General features: G+C 44.8%; 1 protein-coding gene across 2 annotated transcripts in view; it reads left to right on the top strand.

Moving 5' to 3' along the window:
- Positions 1 to 18,789, top strand: part of RNF130 (ring finger protein 130) — a 40,162-nt gene extending 21,373 nt beyond the window's left edge. The window contains exons 5-9 of one of the 2 annotated variants that reach the window (XM_021410991.1): positions 583 to 665; positions 5,946 to 6,042; positions 6,805 to 7,009; positions 9,012 to 9,105; positions 10,788 to 10,984. In XM_021410991.1, the coding sequence (XP_021266666.1) occupies positions 583 to 665; positions 5,946 to 6,042; positions 6,805 to 7,009; positions 9,012 to 9,105; positions 10,788 to 10,803 (495 nt within the window). In that variant the 3' untranslated portion in view covers positions 10,804 to 10,984. Of the gene's footprint in view, positions 1 to 582; positions 666 to 5,945; positions 6,043 to 6,804; positions 7,010 to 9,011; positions 9,106 to 10,787; positions 10,985 to 15,739 lie in introns of those variants that run through there. The other variant, XM_021410992.1, reaches the window with a different exon arrangement.

The raw sequence follows: 19,834 nt of genomic DNA on the forward strand, positions 1-19,834 counted from the left end.
TTCTCAGCTTTTCCCTTCTCTTCTGATGTTACGATCTTGCCTTCCTTGCTGGAGGCTGCATATCACATGGCATGATGTTTTGTGTAACTTGTAGTATTGCTGGATGCTGTAAGTCTGTACATTCCAAAGGAGTTTTTCTCACTTAAATACTTCTTGCACTCCATCTGGCAGCTGTGACTGAGTGGTTTTGTGTGCTAGCTGCCATGCAGAATTCCCAAAAAAGCTTATCCTCAAAAAAAGAAAAATCCAACCCTTTTCTTTCTACCTCAAAGCTGAGGTGATTCCTGTAGGAAAATCCCTGCTATGTATATCACAAGAATTCAGCTGGGTATTATAAACATCTTAGGCCTTAGCTGATGTTTCAAATGGTCAGTTATCAGCTCCAAATGAAGGAAAGATTTTGTATGTGTGAGATACTTCTCTTTTCCAAGCCATGTTGGAATGTAACCACCCCATCATCATTGCTGTATCCTCTTGGTAATACCCGCTCCGATGCAACGTGGTTCTCGTGCTGATTACAATTGCTTTTGCCTTTGTTGCAGCCCAAGCTCTTGACTTGAATTTTCATTCTGTTCATTTTAGGAGACAGACCCAGACTTTGATCATTGTGCTGTCTGCATTGAGAGTTACAAGCAGAACGATGTTGTTCGCATTTTACCATGCAAGTAAGTTAGTAGAGTTGCTTTGTTTGGAAACTGTTTTTTTTCTTCTTGCTCTTTTGCTTCATTTCGTGTTAAATGTGCACTGTAATTTCTAGATACGAATGTTAGATATTTCCTGTCCTAATAACAGCCATTTTATTTTAGACTGTGTGAAACCAGGTCTGAAGATGAGTGGTTCAGGCACTAGCAGTGGAGCTGTTTGTATTCGAGGGCTGGGGCAGATTTAAGGGCTGAACAGCGGGCAGACAAACTAAAGCGTGATGAACAAGGTGCAGCAGCAGTATTCTGTACAGCGTCTGTGCAGTGCTGCTGTGGCTCTCTGCAATGGTGCAGGAGACAAATGCAGTCTTTCCAACCTTCGTACCTTGTTTGACATCAATCAACCACGGTGCTATCTGTCTTCAGTCTCTCCAGTGCAATGGATTCTTGGCCTGAGGACTGCTGCTACTTGCTGCATACTCTGTACTGGTGCTTAAAACCGAGCAATTTCTTTTATGCCCTTCTTTTGACATCTACAGGTTGTCAGTTCGTTTCTGTTCTTGAGTTATGGGATATTTGCTCTTTGAGAGATGCTTCTAAGTGCTTATCCTCGTGGTTATTGGTTTCAGTGAATAGGTAATTTTTGGTAGCTGTAAGCATTACCAAGGTCATTTTTCCCTTATATTCTGATATACAAAGCTTATATTCTGGTATACAGAGCTTTCTCCTTATCTCCTAATGCAAAAAATATGGTTATGTTGCATATATACAGCCAAGATCCAGTAATTCGGCCTGTGCTTGGTGTATAAATAGTGTGCATGATGCACTGGAAGCATCTCAGTCACGGTGTTGGAGTTGAGCTTCAGTTACACAGCAGCAGAGCACAGCAGCTCATTATCAGTCTTCTAAATCTTCCTGCAGGCTGCTCTGAGTAGCTGGAATATCTTTAATTCTAATTCATAACGAGTTTCTATTATGATAAAAGGAAAACAATATTTTATATCTTAGTGAATCAAAATACGTATGTATTCTAATTCTGAAACCAAGTTTAATTAGTTTTTACTTTTTTCTGTTCTTTACCTCTTGGACTGTGGGGAAACAACGAACTGCTTTAGATTCTCAGTAGCGATGTGTTTAGTTAATGTACCCTACAAATGTTTGTTTAGAAACTACCATTAAAATATTTGGAAGCACAAGAGGTTTGGGATGTTTGGGTCCTGCAGATGGGTGTCCATTTCTTCCTACGCTTCAGTCGTTTTTGCTCATTCAAAGCTGACATCCTCCCATTAAAACATACACCCAGTTGTTGAGATTTCAGACACTTACGTCATGTATTGTGATCTCAAGTAAAGTGTGTATACGTGAGTTATGTCCTAGTCCTTCATTTATGAAGAATATTTGGAAATTAGAGGAGAAACTTCTGGAAACTGTTCACCAGCTCTGAACCATGAGGCTGATGGATGAATTGCCTCTTACGAAAGCACCGTTTCTTCTGGAGCTCAGGGTAGTTCTGTTAGGCTCAAGGGTTTGCAGTGGGTGCTCGCAAATCCCACTCTGCTGTCTTTGATGCTGAAGAGAGGTCAGCAAGGGCTCCTTGCCAATGGAGAGTGCCCAGCTGATGGGGGGGAACTGTCTCCTACCACTGAGCACAGGGCAAAATGGGGACCCAAGACCGCTTCACTAGAGAAGTGCCCAGCACCACCCAAGCAGCAGGTGGATTGCTAGTATCAGCAGATATGATACAGACCCTCTGACCAGGATGACTGTGTATTTGCACCTGCTGCAAGCCGTGGTTCTGCAGCCAGAGCCCCCTGGTCACAGCTGCTGCAGGGAGCTAGGGGGCTGCACCTGGCTGCTGCCTGTGCACAGCTTCTCTCACTGCAACGCCCCATCGAGCCTTTTCCACAAATCCTTTTCTGTTCTGTTTTTCAAAAGAATATAAGGCCAGGGAAGGCTCCGACTACATTCCTGCTGAAGGCTGCACGGTGACTTTCATGTTCACTTTCTAGTTCTCTTTTTGAAATCTCACTTTTCATCTGCTTCAGTTCGGCTTTGAGTTAAGCACAAACCTGTCTTGGTTAGATGGAACATTGAGATGGATGATTTCTAAAAGATGTTTTTTATACTTGTAGAACAAGTGAAGGGGCAACCAGTGCCTGCAGAGCTGAGCCAGATGAATTTCAGATTGCATAGTAGACTGAAAAGTTTTATGAGGTGCCTCTCTTCAAGTCTTGTTTTAGAGATTTGATGCCTTTCTACTGCCTGACATTTCAACCTCTCCTTTTTGGTGAAACATGGAAAGTTAGTATTAAAAAAAAAAAAAAAGCTACAGGAGAATCTCAAAGATGGATGAGAAAATAAATCTCTCATGGAGAAAAGGGCTCATCCAAGAGGAAGCAAATGAAGGGCTAGCAATCCTTCTTACTGTGTGTTTTGAGGAAGCTATAATCATTAGACAGTAGGAATTACTGGCATGCTGATGGAACAGTAGTGTTTCCCTTTGATACAAGAGTTGTTCTCTCCAGTTAAGTGTGGTCTGTCGTGCTGTCTCCACAGAGAGGCATCTGGTTTGGACAGACATACAGCTGATGAAAATGATAGAAATTCAACTGCAGTATTTGCAGTCATTCGTGTTGTGCTTCAGAAAGAAATACGCTCAGTACAAGCAGCTTATAGATGCAGAACATCCCAAGTTGGAAGGAACCCATAAGGATCATTAATTCCATACCTACAGCTTTCAGTGCACAGGGATAAGGCAGCCCTCTTCCCTGGAGTTACAGACCTGAAGAGCAGTTCTGTCTTCTGTGAATGTCATTATGTGAGTTAAAATAAGCAGTGTAAGCAAACATCAGAAGGAATCGAGCAGAAGTCAAGCCTCCTGGACTGTGTTTTTTAATCAGATTGTTCCACCTCAACATCACACTGCATCTGGGAGATGAAGGGGCACCGGGTAAGGAGTGATCAGGAAAGAGGTAGTGTGAAGGAAAGATAGCGGTGAGAGATAAGGGAAGGGGACAACAAGGTGACGAGCTGGGGAAAAGCACAGAGAAGGACATTGGAAAGGGCAAAAGATGGTCTGGGAAGGAAGATTGCAGTGCAGAAAGAGAATTAAAGGAATAATGAACTTCTTACAAAGAGCAGCTAGCTGTTTGGATGAGGTTGAACGTTGACTGTGTTAAAATAAATGAGTTTCAAGCCAAATTCTTAGTGGGCAAAAAGGGGGCAGCAAGTGGCAAAAGTGGCCAAGCCAGATTCACATGCATCAGATTCTGTGCTGCTGCAAATAGCTGTTCCTTTAACAGAGCAAAGTGACACCGCTGTCCTTCCAGCAGCATCTCTGCTGCCAGTGGCAATGGCTATCCTTCTGCCCCTTGCAATCCCAAGCATTTATGAGGCTGCACGGCACAGCAGAGAGGGTTACGGAGTTTCTTGGGCATGCTGACAGAGCGGAAAAATACCTGCAGCTCACCTGTTGGGAGCCCTGCCCGCATGGGAGGCTCCTGCAGCGCTGCCAGCCCAGCTGCTGGCCAGGTGTTACAGCCCCAGGGCTGCAGCTGTGTCATGCTCTGCTCCTGGGCACACTGCTCCCACGGGAGCATCTTCCACAGCTGTGACCTGGGGCAGCTCACTGGGAGCTGCGCAGATTTATGGTCTTGGATAGCTTGCTATTGACCAAGTGGCAGAGGGATGAAGATGGAGAAGGTTTACGATGGCAGAAGATGCAAAGGCTTACTTTGTCAGACTGATTTTAAAAATAATTCATGTGTTTATTATCTTAGTAGCTATATAACTGCTTTAACTCTTGTAAGAGAAAGCCAGACGGAGCCCGAGCCGTGGTGATGGTATCAGCAAGCTGCTTGAGCAATAGATACACTGCGTAAGTAGTAGGCAGAGCCACGCTGATCTAAATCAATAAATAACCTTGGGGGCACTGCTCTTTTTTGAAACGCATTAATACACGTCCTTGAAGGTTTAGGAGCTAAAAGCAAAGAACGAAGAGGTTGCCAAAAGAGTTGAACTGTCCTGGTGCATGTGAACTCTGTCAAACTGCTAATGGCTTGAAAAGAACTTGTAACATTTAGTGGATGCGTGCTGGCATCCATGTCGGCATCCCGCTTGGCTTGATCTGAGTGCTTCTGCAGCACTGATTAGCTGATAACGATATATTAAAGCTGTTGTCATGCTTGGTGGAGTCCCGATGTCTGCTGTTCTCGGTTTTGTCCTGCTCTCCGAAGCAGCCTTTGAGAATTTTAAAAGGAAACATAAGCAACTAAAAGCCCCAATGAGCCCAGAGCAGAAAAATGGCATCGTTGTGTGTTTCAGAGGATTTCAAACCATTTTCTGTCACCCAGGACTTCTAAACACAGCTTGAAGTTCTGTGAGTAATAAAGGGAATGTGCTAAGAGCTAATAATGGGAGAAATTCGTATTTTGTGCAAGTATTTGAACTGTAAGCAGCGTACTTCCTGTTCTTTGTGATTGCTGTATTGCTAGAGGATGCATTGCTGAATTTGCTTGACAGATCAGTCCATGTTTCACAGTCCACACTCTTATCATAGGCAGCTATTCAGACTGGGTGGCTGTGGGCATTTTCTAAATCTGAATTGTGTCAAAAGTCCAGCAATTCCTATTCCTGAATATGTGCTGAAAGGTTCTGTGCATCTTGAAAAGCCAGCAGGGCGACTGGCGTCACTTCTTCAGTTCAGATATGTCGTAGTCTGCACAGCCCTTCCGTGTTCTGTTGGTTTATATCCATCCGGAGGCGGTTACATCTACATTCACGTATGTGACTAAGATGTTGTAAACCAATTCAGACTGCCCTGTGGTGCGGAGCTCCCTGCTGTGCAAACAGGAGCTCCTTTTGCCATTTTTATTTCTGAAAGATTTTGGTTTCCCGTGACCATCATATGATGGACATGTTTTCCTTATAGATATCAAGCGACAGTAATTGTAGGCAAAAGCCTTTCAAAACCTTGTTCTTTTCACTTAGACTTGCTAATTATAAAGCACTTACAACATCAAACCTTAGTACATTTGTGTTGGCTTTTAAATGAAACTGACTTCTGGTGGATCTGCAATCCTCCTCCCTGATTCAGGACCAGGTTCTGCCTGGAAATTGAGATTGTAGCTGGTGGCAAGAGCTTCAGATCTGTATTTCTTTTTTACTGCAGTTAGCACAGCGTGCTGGTAGTTCTAGAATTTGTCCTGCTGACTTAAAGAAACAATCTAGAAGTGCATTGAAGTAGTTCTCGTGATACAGTATAATGGTTTGCAAGTTATATATGTGTCTTGTCTGTTCCCCTAGGCATGTTTTCCACAAAGCCTGCGTGGACCCGTGGCTTAGTGAGCACTGTACGTGTCCAATGTGTAAACTGAACATTTTGAAGGCCCTGGGAATTGTGGTAAGTTGGACTGGACAAGCTCTTTTCCCTTCCATCTCTGAGACTCAGAGTAGGAGGAATGACTCTAGGGGAGAAAGGATGAAGAGTATTGCAGTGCTCTTAGTCAGAAGGGTGTGGGGCTGCGTTGTCATTTGTTACCAGGTTTTTTGTGCTGCTGATAAAGTTCATTTTTTGGTGGTTGTTTCTTTCCCTAGATGGTCACTAAGAATATACTATTATGTTCCTATTTATAACAGTTTTCTCAATCTATTGTAAGTCTACCGTGTTCTCTACAATCTTCTCCTTTCTCAAATTCTTTCAGCCTTCCTTGTTTTCTGTCTAAGCTCTTGTTCTTACTGTGGTCTCCTGTAGACAGTCTCAGATCTGTTGGCACGTTAAAGCCGTGCCCAGAGCTGCAGAGTGCCCTGGCTGAGGCCAGCAGCCTTTCCTTGGTTATGCATTAACCAGTCCTTGGCACATAGAATCTCAGAGAACTGCTTTTCTTGACTGTTTTGCAAGGGGATAGACTTAAAGAAGCTCAGAGAGGATTTTTCATGTCTTTCCCGTATGAGTAAAAAACTGTCAGGTAGGAGCAGTGGGTTTTTTTGAGGAAGAAAGTAAAGGAAAAAGAGAACACCACACTAATTCGCATTTCTCCTGTGTGATCTGGAGGTAGCCGAGCTGCAGTAGCAGAACGAAGTCTTTGTGTGGTTTTCCTCAATGTAGGGGCTTGTTCCGTGCAGGGTATTCCGCGCTGTAACGTGGGATCGCTGTGTTTTCCAGCCAAATGTGCCGTGCACAGATAACGTGGCCTTTGACATGGAGCGGCTCAGCAGGAGCCAGCCCGCCAGCAGGCGCTCGGCGCTCGGCGACTTCGCCAACGACAGCTCTCTGAGCCTGGAGCCCCTGCGCTCCTCCGGGATGTCACAGCTTCCCCAGGATGGGGAACTCACTCCGAGGTCAGGAGAGATCAACATTGCTGTGACAAGTAAGTTTTCTTTGGCTTCCGTTAGAGTTCTGCGGCTTTCCTGGGACGGGGCTCTTGCTTTGCTCTGCCCTGTGCTGCAGGGCTGTGATAACAGGTCTTCCTGCAGAGGCAGAGGCGACCTCGGTGTCTCTGTGCACTCCGTATCGAAACCGAAAACTGTCTGCAGCAGTGCCAGCACTTCCATTATTAATCATATATCCATTTAGAAATGCATACAAGGAACAATGGGTGAACTAAAACGGCAACAGAGCAACGCTCTTGAATTCAGTGACCGGTGTAAGCTGGATTGCCAAAACCATTTCCAAAATACTTTACATCCAATAGTTTATACATACGTAAACGTTTTTGCCAATTACTACATCTGCAGTCATTTTTTTTTCTCCTGACAGCGTCACTACTGGAATTCTGGTGTCCCTTAGCAGATGGCTTTTCTCACAAAACTTTTCTATTTAAAAAACCATGTATTTGATATACCAACATTTGAGTATTGTCCAAGTGACGCGTGACCTCAGGAAACTGTTCCTGCAGAACTTTTTCTTATCCGTAAGGGTTTACAGCCTGGGAAATGTGTGCTGACTGAATTTTACCTGGAGTTTTTATTGTATAATAGCACTGTAACAAACACATTGTGTGGAATTGCATCATTTTTCCATATGCTGTGGAGTCTCGATTTGATGCACGAGTGCTTGCTTTTCTGTCTGAACTGCAAACATAGAATTCGTTCAGTCTATTTTTCTCCTTGTATTTCCCCTATGTGCCTCTAAAATCTAGATTTGAAGCCAGTGCTGCTATTTGCTGCTAATGAAAGCAGTGTAACTGATGCAGTCCGTTACAGAGTGTCTCTTCAGACACTTAAGCAAAGTAAATGTTGCTAAAAGAACCTTATCTTACAAAACACAGAACCCCACCTCCAGAAATGCCTTGATCTGAGAAGGAAGGATCCAAACACAGGTTCTTTGCTAAACCAGTACATCACTTTGGCCTGCAGCGTTCAACTTCTAATTCATCGTGTTTTCAGTTGTACTGATCAGACACCACGTCTGTTTATGTGCACATTTCGTTGCCATGGATGGGGGAACTCTGTAGTTTAACTGCAATTTCAACTGCTTGGTTTTTCAGAAGGTGCTTTTACTCCCCGTTCCCAACCATAGCACTTACTTTGACAGATGGGATGCCAGGGTAAAATGAGAATTATCAGCGAGAGTTCATGCTGACAACGTTTATCACATAAAGCTTTAGAAAAGGCTGTTGAGATGTTTAGATTTTGTGGGTGACACATGCGTTCTTCAATGCGTATGAGTTAAACCAAAAGCCATATTCAGCAAAGGTGTTTGTGTTCCACTCTATTACTGCATGCTAAATTGAACTCAGCGAGAGAGAACTTTGAATAGTGAACATTCTTTAATAGTCATCTTTATTTTTTTAATGTCTGTACTTATATACTAACATTGAAATTATTTTTCCTGTTGTCTTTCTGTCTGTTACGTGGAAAATTCTAGTTGTTTTACTGTCGAATAAGTGATCTTATCTTATTTATTTTAAAAGTAATGTGGCATTTATTGAGGAGGGAGGGGTGAAGACACAAGTGAAGTGTGAAGGTATATGGGGTATGCTTATGTGAAGAGACGCATCTCAGCAAACCCCAACCAAGCATGACAGTCGTCCTCCTGACCTGGGGGCAGACTGAGATGTCATTACATTCTCCCTCGTTCCCACGTTTCACTTTGCACTGTAAAATGATCTTTCTTTATCGCTAATCCTGGGGCTCAGCCAGGAGATGTTGTTGTGCCATGCTTGTTTTCCACACCTCTCTCCACTTCTTCTTTGCTAGCCTTCTCCCGTCAGTAGCTCTGTGGCTAACCTCCTTCTGCTTCGCTTCCTGGTGCCACTCGTGGCTTAGAAGCCCCTTGCCTTCCTCCAGTGGTGTTTGAGGGGAATGTTGGCATCGCTTTGACATAAGCCTTCTCCCACGAGTGATTTCCTCCCTTTCCTTTGTCAACAGAAGAATGGTTTATTATTGCCAGTTTTGGCCTCCTCAGTGCCCTTACACTCTGCTACATGATCATCAAAGCCACAGCTAGCTTGAATGCTAATGAGTAAGTAAACATTTGGTTGTTTCTATATGTTTCTGGTGGGTGTGAATCACAGGCAACGTTGGGAAGGAATACCATAAGAACAGACCGAGGAATTAAAAAAAAAAAAATGTATATACAGTTTTCAAAATGACAAATGCCTTTTCTGCCCTTCTCCAATATAAGCCTTCAGCAGTAGGTTCCAGGGTAACATCTGAACTCCTCCTTAATGTATAGTTAGCTGAATTGTCTGAGGGAATCTCGCAAAGTGCAGATGCAGGATGGTGAGAAGAGAGAATGCGTAGATCTGCTTTAGATCAGTGGTCTGGGTAAGCGTTGGGTTTGTCATTAAATCCCCACGTTCAAAATTCATCCGGCAGAACCAGGAATTGCTGCCATCCGTCATCTCTGACAGTTCCCACCTCAATTTCTGAGTCATTTCATATTTAAAAAAGAAATAAATGAAATAAATCTTTTTTTTTTTTTTTTTTTTGCCCAGTGAGCACACTTCCAGCTGAGAAAAAGGAGATTTAGGTGGTGTTAAACTTTTTCTGTTAGGGATGTAAGCAGTGATTCACAACCATTTCTTGCATCTTGTGTGGATAGAGCTGACCGGTCTTCTGACCTCTCATTTTAAATGCTTGAGAACTGCACTCAACAGAGTGCTTGAAGACACCCGTTCTTTCTTAGTTTTAATGGACTCATTGCTTCTTCCCTTCAGACGGGCTGGACAAGAAATGACTATCGTGATTTTCAGTCTTTTTCCGTAGTTCTGTGTGTGGGCAAGTATAAATCTGTTCTGCAGATACATTAGCTAGGTAGAGCTAGCTGTTCTCATTTGAGGTGTGCAGAACATCTGGCCTCATAATCTAGATACATAATGTATCCTGTGCATCATGGAAGTATAGCTTCATAAATGTCATTTTGTTTTTTTGGTTTTGAGATAAGAGAAAAATAAACATAAATAAAAATACCACCACAAAAGAGCCACAAAAGTGTTAAGGTTCCCTTCTCTACAGGATGGAAAGATGTTTGGTGGCCTCCAGTGTAAGGTACTTAGCCTCAAGCTAATCTTCAGGAAAGTGATACGACTTCTTCAAGGTTTTGACTATCAGCGTTTTTCACTTACCTCTAATTTGTAAATCTACCTTTCCTCTTCTTATCAGAATCTAAATCCAAAAAAGCTTAATGGAGAAAAGTTTTAGATCTTCATGTAGCCTATTCAAATATTCTGGCTGGTTTTTTTTCACACGTCAAATTCTCAAGGTTGCAACCAACTGTGTGCAAGCTGACACTACAGCTGTAGCTGAACGTTGCTAATCTGCACCCCAGAATAGCTTGGGAAAGCATGGAGCAAGATGAGCTGTGTGCACGTGGGACAGGAATACCTGTGTTCCTGGGTCTTTCCACATCGCTAGGAAGAAGACAAAGGAGTTGTAGTCTGTAGCACCCACCTGATGTGGGTACTCACGGGAGTTGCATTTCTGCTTTCTGTTGCAACTCCTTCTGTTGCCTATTGCTCGATTGGCTCTTTTTATGGGAAGGGCAAGCTTCTTTGCAAAATGTAGGAGTAAGTCTCTTTAAATGCTCCAGCCCTGGGTGATTAGCCATTTCTTGCTAACTTCCTCTTGCAGGATTTTATTTTTTGAGTATTGACAGTGCTACCTGTAACATAAATATTCTGTACCTTTTTTTGTGCCCCACAGAGCAGAATGGTATTGAAGAAGCGCTTTCCGGATGATTGCCTTGGGGAGAGACACCTATTTTTATGCTTCATTTATCGATCGTGCAGCACAAGCGTTTATTTAGTACATCCTATTTTTTCATAAAATTTGCTGATGCCAAAGCTTTGTATTAAGGAAAAAAAGTGAAGAAATAAATGAACTTTAATTACGAGATCTTATTCTGTGAGTTTTATTTTTCACGGCCATTGTGTTAGTATTGCTTGACAGACTCTTGCGAATTCTGTTTTGTTTCTTTTGAATGATTTCATCTCTGCAGATCTGTAATTGCCTTTCCTTTTGGGCCACCTATGCTAACAAGTGGAAATCTCACGCAGTGCCATTCTTACAATGCCACCCAGCACTGCACTGACCAGCTGGTGTAATTGGCAATTGCTCGCTGCCAGCTTAGTAGGGGGGAAAAGGCATTCTGGTGTGTGATGGGCTTACATTGACTACAGCTGAAATTTGATATGAAATATCATTTTTCTCCTGAAACTCTCCCATGCCATGCTGGGAGGACTGCAGTACTGTCTGTGTCTTCAGTCACTGCTGAAGGTTGGCAATAGAGTTTTCCTGCCAACCGAATGATAAACCTTTTCTGTCTGCAACTTTCACCCCACCCTTCTTCTGCTACAAGTGAAGCTAATCTAAACCGCTTCTTCCTTCCCAATACCAAGTGAAAAAGTAACGCTTCCTCCCCTGTTGTCTTTGAAGCCTTCTTTCATACTGCTGCGGGGTTAATTGCTGATCAGTTTAGGGCATGAAGCATTGATAACGGTGTTTACCATAAGATGGAAACTCTGTGCAAACCTGTCCCTTCTTGCCATGTCTTTTAGCTGGTGGGGAAAACACCTCTCATCTGCTGTCCTCATTCGGGCTGTTTCACACAAGTTTACTTGTGCAAGTGGTGTATGAGTAATTTCCCAGCAGTCAGTTAAAGCAGGCAGGTCTGCTGCTCAGCCAAATGCTGGTGCTGGGGTTAATGAGATGGGGGGAAGGTAAGAGATGGGTGAGGAAAACATCGCTGATGAAGTTAAAACCTGATCTGAGTTTTGTTTGGTTTTCTGGTATAAGGATGTAGACATAGGAAATGTAATAGTTTCTAATTTAATTAAATGAATGGAGAGAACCAATTTTACTGTAAAAATTTAATTTTTTTATGCACTGGAAAATAGGGAATTTAATTTTATTTTTATGTATAGGCGCTTTTAGGATTTAGGAACGCAGCCAGAGTATACATTAAACCAGTTGCTTAATTCTTATTTGTCCAGCAGGTTTCGGCTGAGAAGGCAGCTTTTATAATTGAAAATGAAGTATGTGATAGCTTCAGTTCATTTAATAGAATTATTTTTCATTGTGTCCTTGTGAAAGTTTTAAAGAAACGTGAAGACAATAGAGCAATAAGTGCCTTTCGAAAGACTGGAAAACCCCATTGTAGTCGCAGATGAACAGAAAAACCTCAACCATAGGGTGTCTGAAGACTGTCTCCTTGAAAAATGCAGCTTTCTGTCACCTGAGCTTGTTGCCAAAGCATGGAAAAATGAAGATAGAGCACGAGTTAGGGTACAGGCTGTGAAATAAGAGCTGTATTTTTTCACCCGCTTCTTGACACCAGCAGCATGATGGGTGAGTTTGTCCTTAGCCAGGAGAGTGTTGAACTGCTTGAGATGGAGTGCTCTGGTTCTATTTCTGCATGAAGAAGTTGTTGTGATGGGTGGCTCTGATTAACCATCCTGAGGGCGTCTGAGCCTTTCAGGATAGAAAGGTAACACCAGCTGATGCTTCCTACTAGTGCATCACAGTGCTGTAACTATATAGTGAGGAATAGTGGCAGAGAACACTGAGGAGTTCATTTTTAGTACATTAAAAGTGATCACAGACTTCCTGATTGTTTTCTCTATGCCTAAGGGATAAGTCTTAAATCTTTCTTCTAAGCGCACAATGGGAGAACAGATTCAACGGGAGAACAGAAGCTGAATTTGGAACTGTGGATGTTTCTACCTGACTTTAAAATACATTTATCTAGGAAACCTCACTAGACTTATGCTATGTTTTTGAACACTGGACAAGGTGCAAGCGGCTCCTTGAAGTGTGTCCCAGCTAGCAAACAGGCTAGCCTGAGCTGCTGGGCTTTTCCAGGCAGGCAGCAAAGAGGCAGCGCTGGCCGTATGCAATGGACCCTGAGCCTTCTCTGCCTTCTGTCTTTGGCAGCAAGAAGAGTGTAGCCGGGTCACTTTGCTCTGCTGACTCCGCTTCCCTCTCTGTAAAATGTGGGTGATGATACCGATCTGGTTATTAGAGCACTGATCTGCGTGTTGAAAAGCACTGAACCGCAGCTGGAATTTGAGCATTGGGCAGGCTGATGGTGGCCATGGCGTGCTCTGGTGTCCTGCCCCTGCTGCCCTCCTTGTGGAGGTCAAGAAGCATTGTATGGGAACACAGCCCTGCTTGTAGTGTGTTGGCCATATGTTGCTGGTGCGCTTTCTGGAGGAGCTGGTCACAATCTGACTTAAGAATTAAGAAAAATATATTCGATTTAACAAACTGAGCAAAGAGACGTGTTCTGTTTCAATGTCTGTCTTTCATCTACAGGTAGGTAGATTACATGCTTTCTTTTTTCTTTAAAGGGTTTAGAGGCATGGTCTAGCATGCCCATAATCCTGGTGAAAGGAGTAACGTTAAAAGATTATGTGGAACAAAAAATAATGGAGAGACGCATTTAGAGAAAGGCTGAATGATGTGTGCCAGATGTGGTATGAAAGCAAAGCAGTTTGTGTCTGCGTGTGGCTTCCTGGAAGTGGGCGGGTTACAATTCTATTGCCAAGAAGCAAGAAAACATCGCAATAAAGAATTTCAGAGGTGTTGGACATAGAGTGCCCTTTTTTAGATTAATTTTAAGAAGTTGTTGTCAGGTGACCTGTCTGCCTGTTGGTGAAACCTCTCCCTTGAAGCAGTTAGAGTGGAAGTGTCCCGACACAGAGGAAATGACTGCGTGGCTGTCTGCTTCCTAACCCGTTGTTTGATTTCTGCGTAGTGAAAACAAAAGCAGCGCCGAGCTTTCAGAACCCTATTTCTTTTGTTTCAGCATTGGCTGTTCAGTGTGTAAGGTTTCAGCGGGTGGAGAAAAGGGGGATGAAACAAGCAATACCCAGGGCTTATTTCAACAGCGAGCTGAGACTCAGTCATCACAAATTAGAAGATCCTCACCTGTAACACAGAGCAGGAGAATCTCAAGATCTGTTTTATCTGCTGCAATTCCACAGTAGGCTGGTTTGTTGTTTGTTTGTTTGAAGAGGCTGATCCATCTGGAGGTCATCGTTCCAACTCAGTATTTAAAACAAAAACAAACACTCTTTTTCCACTTAAGCACTGCCCAATTGAAGCCTTTAACTTTGGGACAGGTTTCAGATCTAAAAGGTGGGTTTCAGTGATACCCCAATGAGCACAGTATCATAAGTAATAAGTACGTGCCAATGTAGTACTGTTCTTCCAAACACCTGTACGTGCTCTTACGCAATGTAACTGCTCATTTCATTTCAGTTAACTGTATGATCAAAAACGAGTTCATTTACTTCTGAGAACTTTCAATTCTCAGTGAGAATGGTGGAGTAATGACTCTGTCTTTTCTGAGCCTCTTTGCAGTGAGTGGGAAAGAAGGAAGAGCTGTTGAGGACAGTAGTATCTGAATACTTCCCTCATACCTTTTGTAAGCTCTTTATTTTAGAATGGCATGGGCTGGAGCCAGAATATGGCAGAGAAAGGAGGAATTAAGCACCTGAATTCTGCCAGGACAGAAACTGCAATCCCCTAGGCTTCTTGCTTCACTGATGCCTGAAGGTTAGAGGCACCTCAGTTTGCTGAGTGCCTCCTTGATGAACTTGGAAGCTCTTCAGTTGCCTTGAGTTTGGCTCATGTGGGTGCTGGGTGTATTGTAATCTAAGCAGCGTTGCTCCCAGCTAATCCCTGCTGGGATCAAGAAACCAGGTAATAACATGCCTTGGCCGAGGGCCTGATCTGATAGATATTTCCAGAGGGAACCTTGTGTACGCCGGCAGGGCTGGCTCCTCACGAAACACATCTGTGGGCTTGAAGAGCAAGCTTCTGTCAGTAGCAACGTGTGCTTGCTTCAAGTATTGCTGCTGTCACCAGTATTTGGAGAATAGGCCTGGGTCTTCATGTTTCTTTGTAAGAAAACATGTTGGTGCCTCTTTCCAGACAATTGCTGCCATGTGTGGAACAGGACACAGGGCACCTACCAAAAGTTTCTGGTTCTGTGAGGCTGTAAACCAACAGCAAGGTGCAGTGCGAACCTCGGGCTTGCCTCAGCCTTGCTCAGACTTGACCTGTGTTATCTGGGAGCACCGTTGGCGGCGGGGTTGCTCATGCATATGGAAAGCAGTGCTTGGAAGCAACACATGGATGGAAGCAAAGCCCTGTGGCACCTCCGGATGGGTGGGGGGAGTCTGAAATGTCAAATCCATTGGGACAGAGGTGGGGTGAGCCACAACACCAAGCCCAGTGGGCCTGTGGGACCTTACAGCCCCGTGGCCAGGCCTTCAGCATGGCACAGTGGATGGAACATGTTTAATCTGTGGAAGAAGACAATGTGTGACATCCAGGCCTTTGGCACCCAATTTTTATCACTCTAAGCAGGGATGTGACAGGAGGGAGCAGTAGGCCTGGCCCTGCCAGCAGAGCGTGGTGCACCTCAGTGGCTGGTGGTACCAATCTAAATGCTGGTTTTCCTGCATGGTGAGGGCTTGCAGGCTGTGATCTCTCCTTTGCTCTCTGCCCCACACCACTGTTGTTGGTGTGTGTTAAGAGGGGTCTGTGTTGTTCACACATTCCGTGTTTGCGGTCTGAACTCACATGCAAGGATGCTTTTCTTTGTTCTTATGTGTGTCCCTAACCAGGTTTTGTTCTCCCTCTTGTAGGCAGTCACTTCTTTCATCGCAATTCTCTGTCCCCTCGAAGCCTGGTCTACGAGAGTGAATTCTCCACCATCGAGCCCGCTTTGGACATGTATGATGAGAACAAAACCTGAAAGGAATCCACATTCCTTCCTGGCCCTCTTTCTGTTGTTTTCATTTCTCATTCCTATTGTTGTGTACTCTTTCCATGGATCTCCTTTGTCTGAAGAAGAGCTGCTTTTTCCAGAACACGAGCCTGCCTTCTAGGTCACGGAGATGAAGACAGCAGGGGTGGTTTCTGCGGGTGGCACCTCCGAGCGCAAGCAAGGTTGTCTGATGGAAGTTGCTGAGTAACAGCATGGGAGCTGCGTGGGCCCAGCCTCGGCGGTGCAGAAGAGGCTTTGCGGTGGTCCTAAGAGTTTGTTTTGTACTGCAAATGCGTCTCCTCAATAGGCGTATGCTGGTTTTAATGGTCCAAACTATGGGGCAGCGTCAGAAAGGGAACTAGTTGCAAAGGAGCTGGCCAGTGACTGGTAAAAGCACTCCATATAGCTCAGCCAACCCATAACCTTACTGTGAAATATCCCCTTCCAAGAGGGACCTTCCAAGTGCGGAGTTTCCGACGACCCGCTCACCCCTGGGTGCCAGCACGCCGGTCTGACGCCATGCAGCAGAGAGGCCCTGCGTTGGCAGAAAGATTTCAAGGAACTTGATGCTTCCGTTTTTTTCTCCATTTCTATTGAAGCAGGAGAAAAGTGGCCTACACAGAATACATTTTTGGTCCTTCCGTGTGCTCCAGTCACGTGAGTCTCTTTCTATAGAGAGGACGTTCACAGAACCAGCACTTGATCTACCTGAAAACCATTAGACTTTTTGAAATATGCAGGAATCTAATTATTTTTCTTTCTCGCTTTCCTTTTTTTTTTTTTTTGGAGGGGTTTAAAAAAATCCACCAAATTTTTCACTGAGAGTTTTTAAAAGCCAGCATGTTGGCATTACACAGAGAAGAAAAAAGATAAGCTTCTTATCCTGTTCTCACGTTGAGATCTGCAACAGTTAACCAACAAACACGTTCTCTAGGCCGTGCCCTTTCCCACTGACATCAATAATGTGAACGCAGAAAGCAGAGGAATATAGGAAAGCAGCGACCGCTTTGGGACTCAGCAGGAAAAATCCATTTTTACCAGAGCGTGCCGGAAGCAGTGGGGAAATAGAGATTGGTTTCAAGCTTCCGAATGTGTAACGTGGAGATGGAAAGCTGAGTTCAGCCATCCATAGAGCTCCTCAAGTGAGCAGACGTGGAGAGCAAGGGCTCCTGCTCCGTTTCCTCCTGGACAATGCGGAGCTATTTGATGAACGTTAACATTTTCTCCATTGCAGTCTCAGTTACTGTAGATGTAGAAATGTGTTTGTGTCCTTGTAATGTGAAACACGGCTTCACTCTGTATAGGAAACATGAGAAATATGTAAGTCAGAAAGGAAGGTAGGTAAGGCATTCCCTGCCGTGCTTTAGTTTTTCAGCTTTTGCTACAAGCAGGGGAACTTCCCCCTGCTCAGTTTTCTGTTTTTACTGTATAGTGGTCTGCTTGACGTGCATCCTTACCTGAAACGTGGCTCAGCTGTGTCTTTAACGCAGACGTTTAAGACAAAAAGAAAAACCCAGCTCTGCAAAATGAGGAAACGATCCTATTCACAGAGCACACTTTGACTTCTGTTGCTGTGTGTCAGCTTCATTATATCTGATAATTCAAGGAGGGGTGGTGTGTGCAAAGTTTAGAGAGGCTTTTCTCGTAATACCCACGTTTCCATTTACCACATGCACTTTTATTGTGATCCAGCCGACTTTAGAAGTATGCTCACACCCCAGGCCTTTGAAGAGCACAACTTCAGTGCTTCCTTCCCCAGCCAAGCGACAAGGACGTGGAGCCCCGTTGCTGGGGCTGGAGCAGGCTGGTTTGCAGCAGGCGTTGCTTTGCTGCTCCGTGTGGCAGTTCTGTGCACGGGGCTGGGGTGTGGGTTGAGCAACCCTGACTTCGTCATCGCATCTGCCAGGCGGTGGGGGGCAGGGCGCTTCCGAACAGAAACATCCGGAAGCAAAAACACCGTTGCTCTAGGGTGTTTTAGGGCTTGTTTTTGTCAGTGTTGAGTAGTCGGGTTGCAAAAAGCCGTGCCCGGGTGTTTGCAGTTAAACAGAGTGAGGCATTGTGGCTCCCGCCCGTGCTGTGCCTGCTGGAGCCAGGGTTGGTGGGACGGGATGGTCCGTGCTCTGCCCAGGGCCACGGAGGACTTCACCGTGGTGCATTTCCCCCACACAGAAGCAAGCCCAAGAGGTGCCTTGTGCACAGAGCAGGGTGGTTGCAGCCCCGGCATCAACACTGGCAAGGTGCTGCCCAGAGCGGGCTGTGGGAACACTGCCGGCTGCTCGGGGTGCGCTGTGTGCTGGGCACCCCTGGGTGCTGCCCTGCTGCCTGGGCACGGCTCCGCCACCTCCGGCGCTGGGGCTGCACCAGGAAGTTCCCCGCGCTGCTTCCTGTTTGGCTTGGCTTCCCTCGGTGCGGGGTTGGGTTTGTTTTGAACAAAGCAGACAGCTTTGCGCCAGAGTGGAGGAGGACAGCTCAAAAGCCAGGTGAAATTAAAATGAGCGTTAGCGACTGCAAAGCCCCAAATGGCAAATTAATAAATAATGCCGTTTAGGGTCTGACGTGTTGACGTGAAGGTCCCATCTTCGGGTTGACTAGATGATCTTTTCCTACCTTGGCGATTCTCTGAGAGGCAGCTGGGGCTGATGGTTGTGTAATGGATGCTGAGGATTTGGAAGGTCTTGCAACACTGGAAACATTAAGTCTGGTTAAAGCAACCCATCCCTACGTACGTGCTGAGACGCGCCGTGCCAGGCGCTCATGTACTGTATCGTCTTCAGGATGGGGAAGAGGCAGCACAGCAGCATGGGTGGTTTTTCTGGGCTGTGCTGGTAAGTTTGAGATGTTCCTTTTAGTATTAATCAGTATATTAAAAAAAAAAAAAAGCTTGATGAGCATCGTTGTTCTTGTTCTACTGCAGTGGTGCTGTGTATGGTCGAGTCATTTCATAGACGTAAGGTAGATGGCAGTCTACCAAGAACTGTAGTGTCAGTATCTTGGGAAATGATTTTCTAAGGTTTAAAAAAAAAAAGTTTTTTATCAGAAAGCATTAATTTTATGACTTCTACATTACAAAAAACCCTCTTATGTTTCCCTAAGCGATCTAAACCCGGTACTCCACCATCCCTTTCCCCACTCCACGTCTCCTGTTTTTGAAAGTTCTGCATGTTCCCATAAGACATTTGTAAAATCGAGGTTTGCTTGTGTTCTTAGAGGATAACTGCCAGTAAAAAAACAGTCTGTAAGTGTGCTTTTTACCTATAATCCTAACATTAAATATTACATTTGAAGCATGTTAAAATTTACTTAATGCCACTCATGAGTACTCCCTACGCAAGCTCACGTGTTGGTGCCTGTTTGCACTGCCCCGTTGCTTCTAGGATGCTTGCCTTGGCACGTGAGGGCGATTTAGGAATAGCCAGATATCCTACATAAGCCAAAGAAAGACAAGTAGTTAAATACACGTGTGTAGAACTATCCTATGGGACTTTTGCACATCTGTTTTGTTTGGACACGAAGGATGGGGCAGCAGGGCTGAGCTGACTTACAGCTCTGCGGTGTGCTTCCTGGGGGGTGCATCAACTAAACTGTTAAAAACGCATCTATGTTTTTGCTCCGCTAATCATCGTCTGGTTTTTACAACAAGGGAAGTTGCACAGCACCACACACACCAAGGCACAAAGGTGGGACTGCCGTGCTGCTCCCAGCCCCGAGGTCCCCATCACCCTGAGGTTGGCAGGCAGTGCTCGGCTCCTTATCACCCCTCACTGCACATCCGTGCGTGGCCTCATTTTCCAGCCCTAGCCATGCAGAAGAGCGTGTGCTGTGCCGTGACAGCTTGCATATGTGTTATATTTAAACATCCCATCGCTCCTTCTCCTTCCCTGCCAGGCTGCGGAGTGCTGCTGTAAGGGCAGAGCAGGGGAGGGCTGAGAGATGCTCCAGTTACCTGCATGGGGGGAAAATCAGGAGAAAGCTG

This window comes from Numida meleagris, chromosome 12 (assembly GCF_002078875.1).
Source record: "Numida meleagris isolate 19003 breed g44 Domestic line chromosome 12, NumMel1.0, whole genome shotgun sequence".
NCBI classification, from domain to species: Eukaryota; Metazoa; Chordata; class Aves; order Galliformes; family Numididae; genus Numida; species Numida meleagris.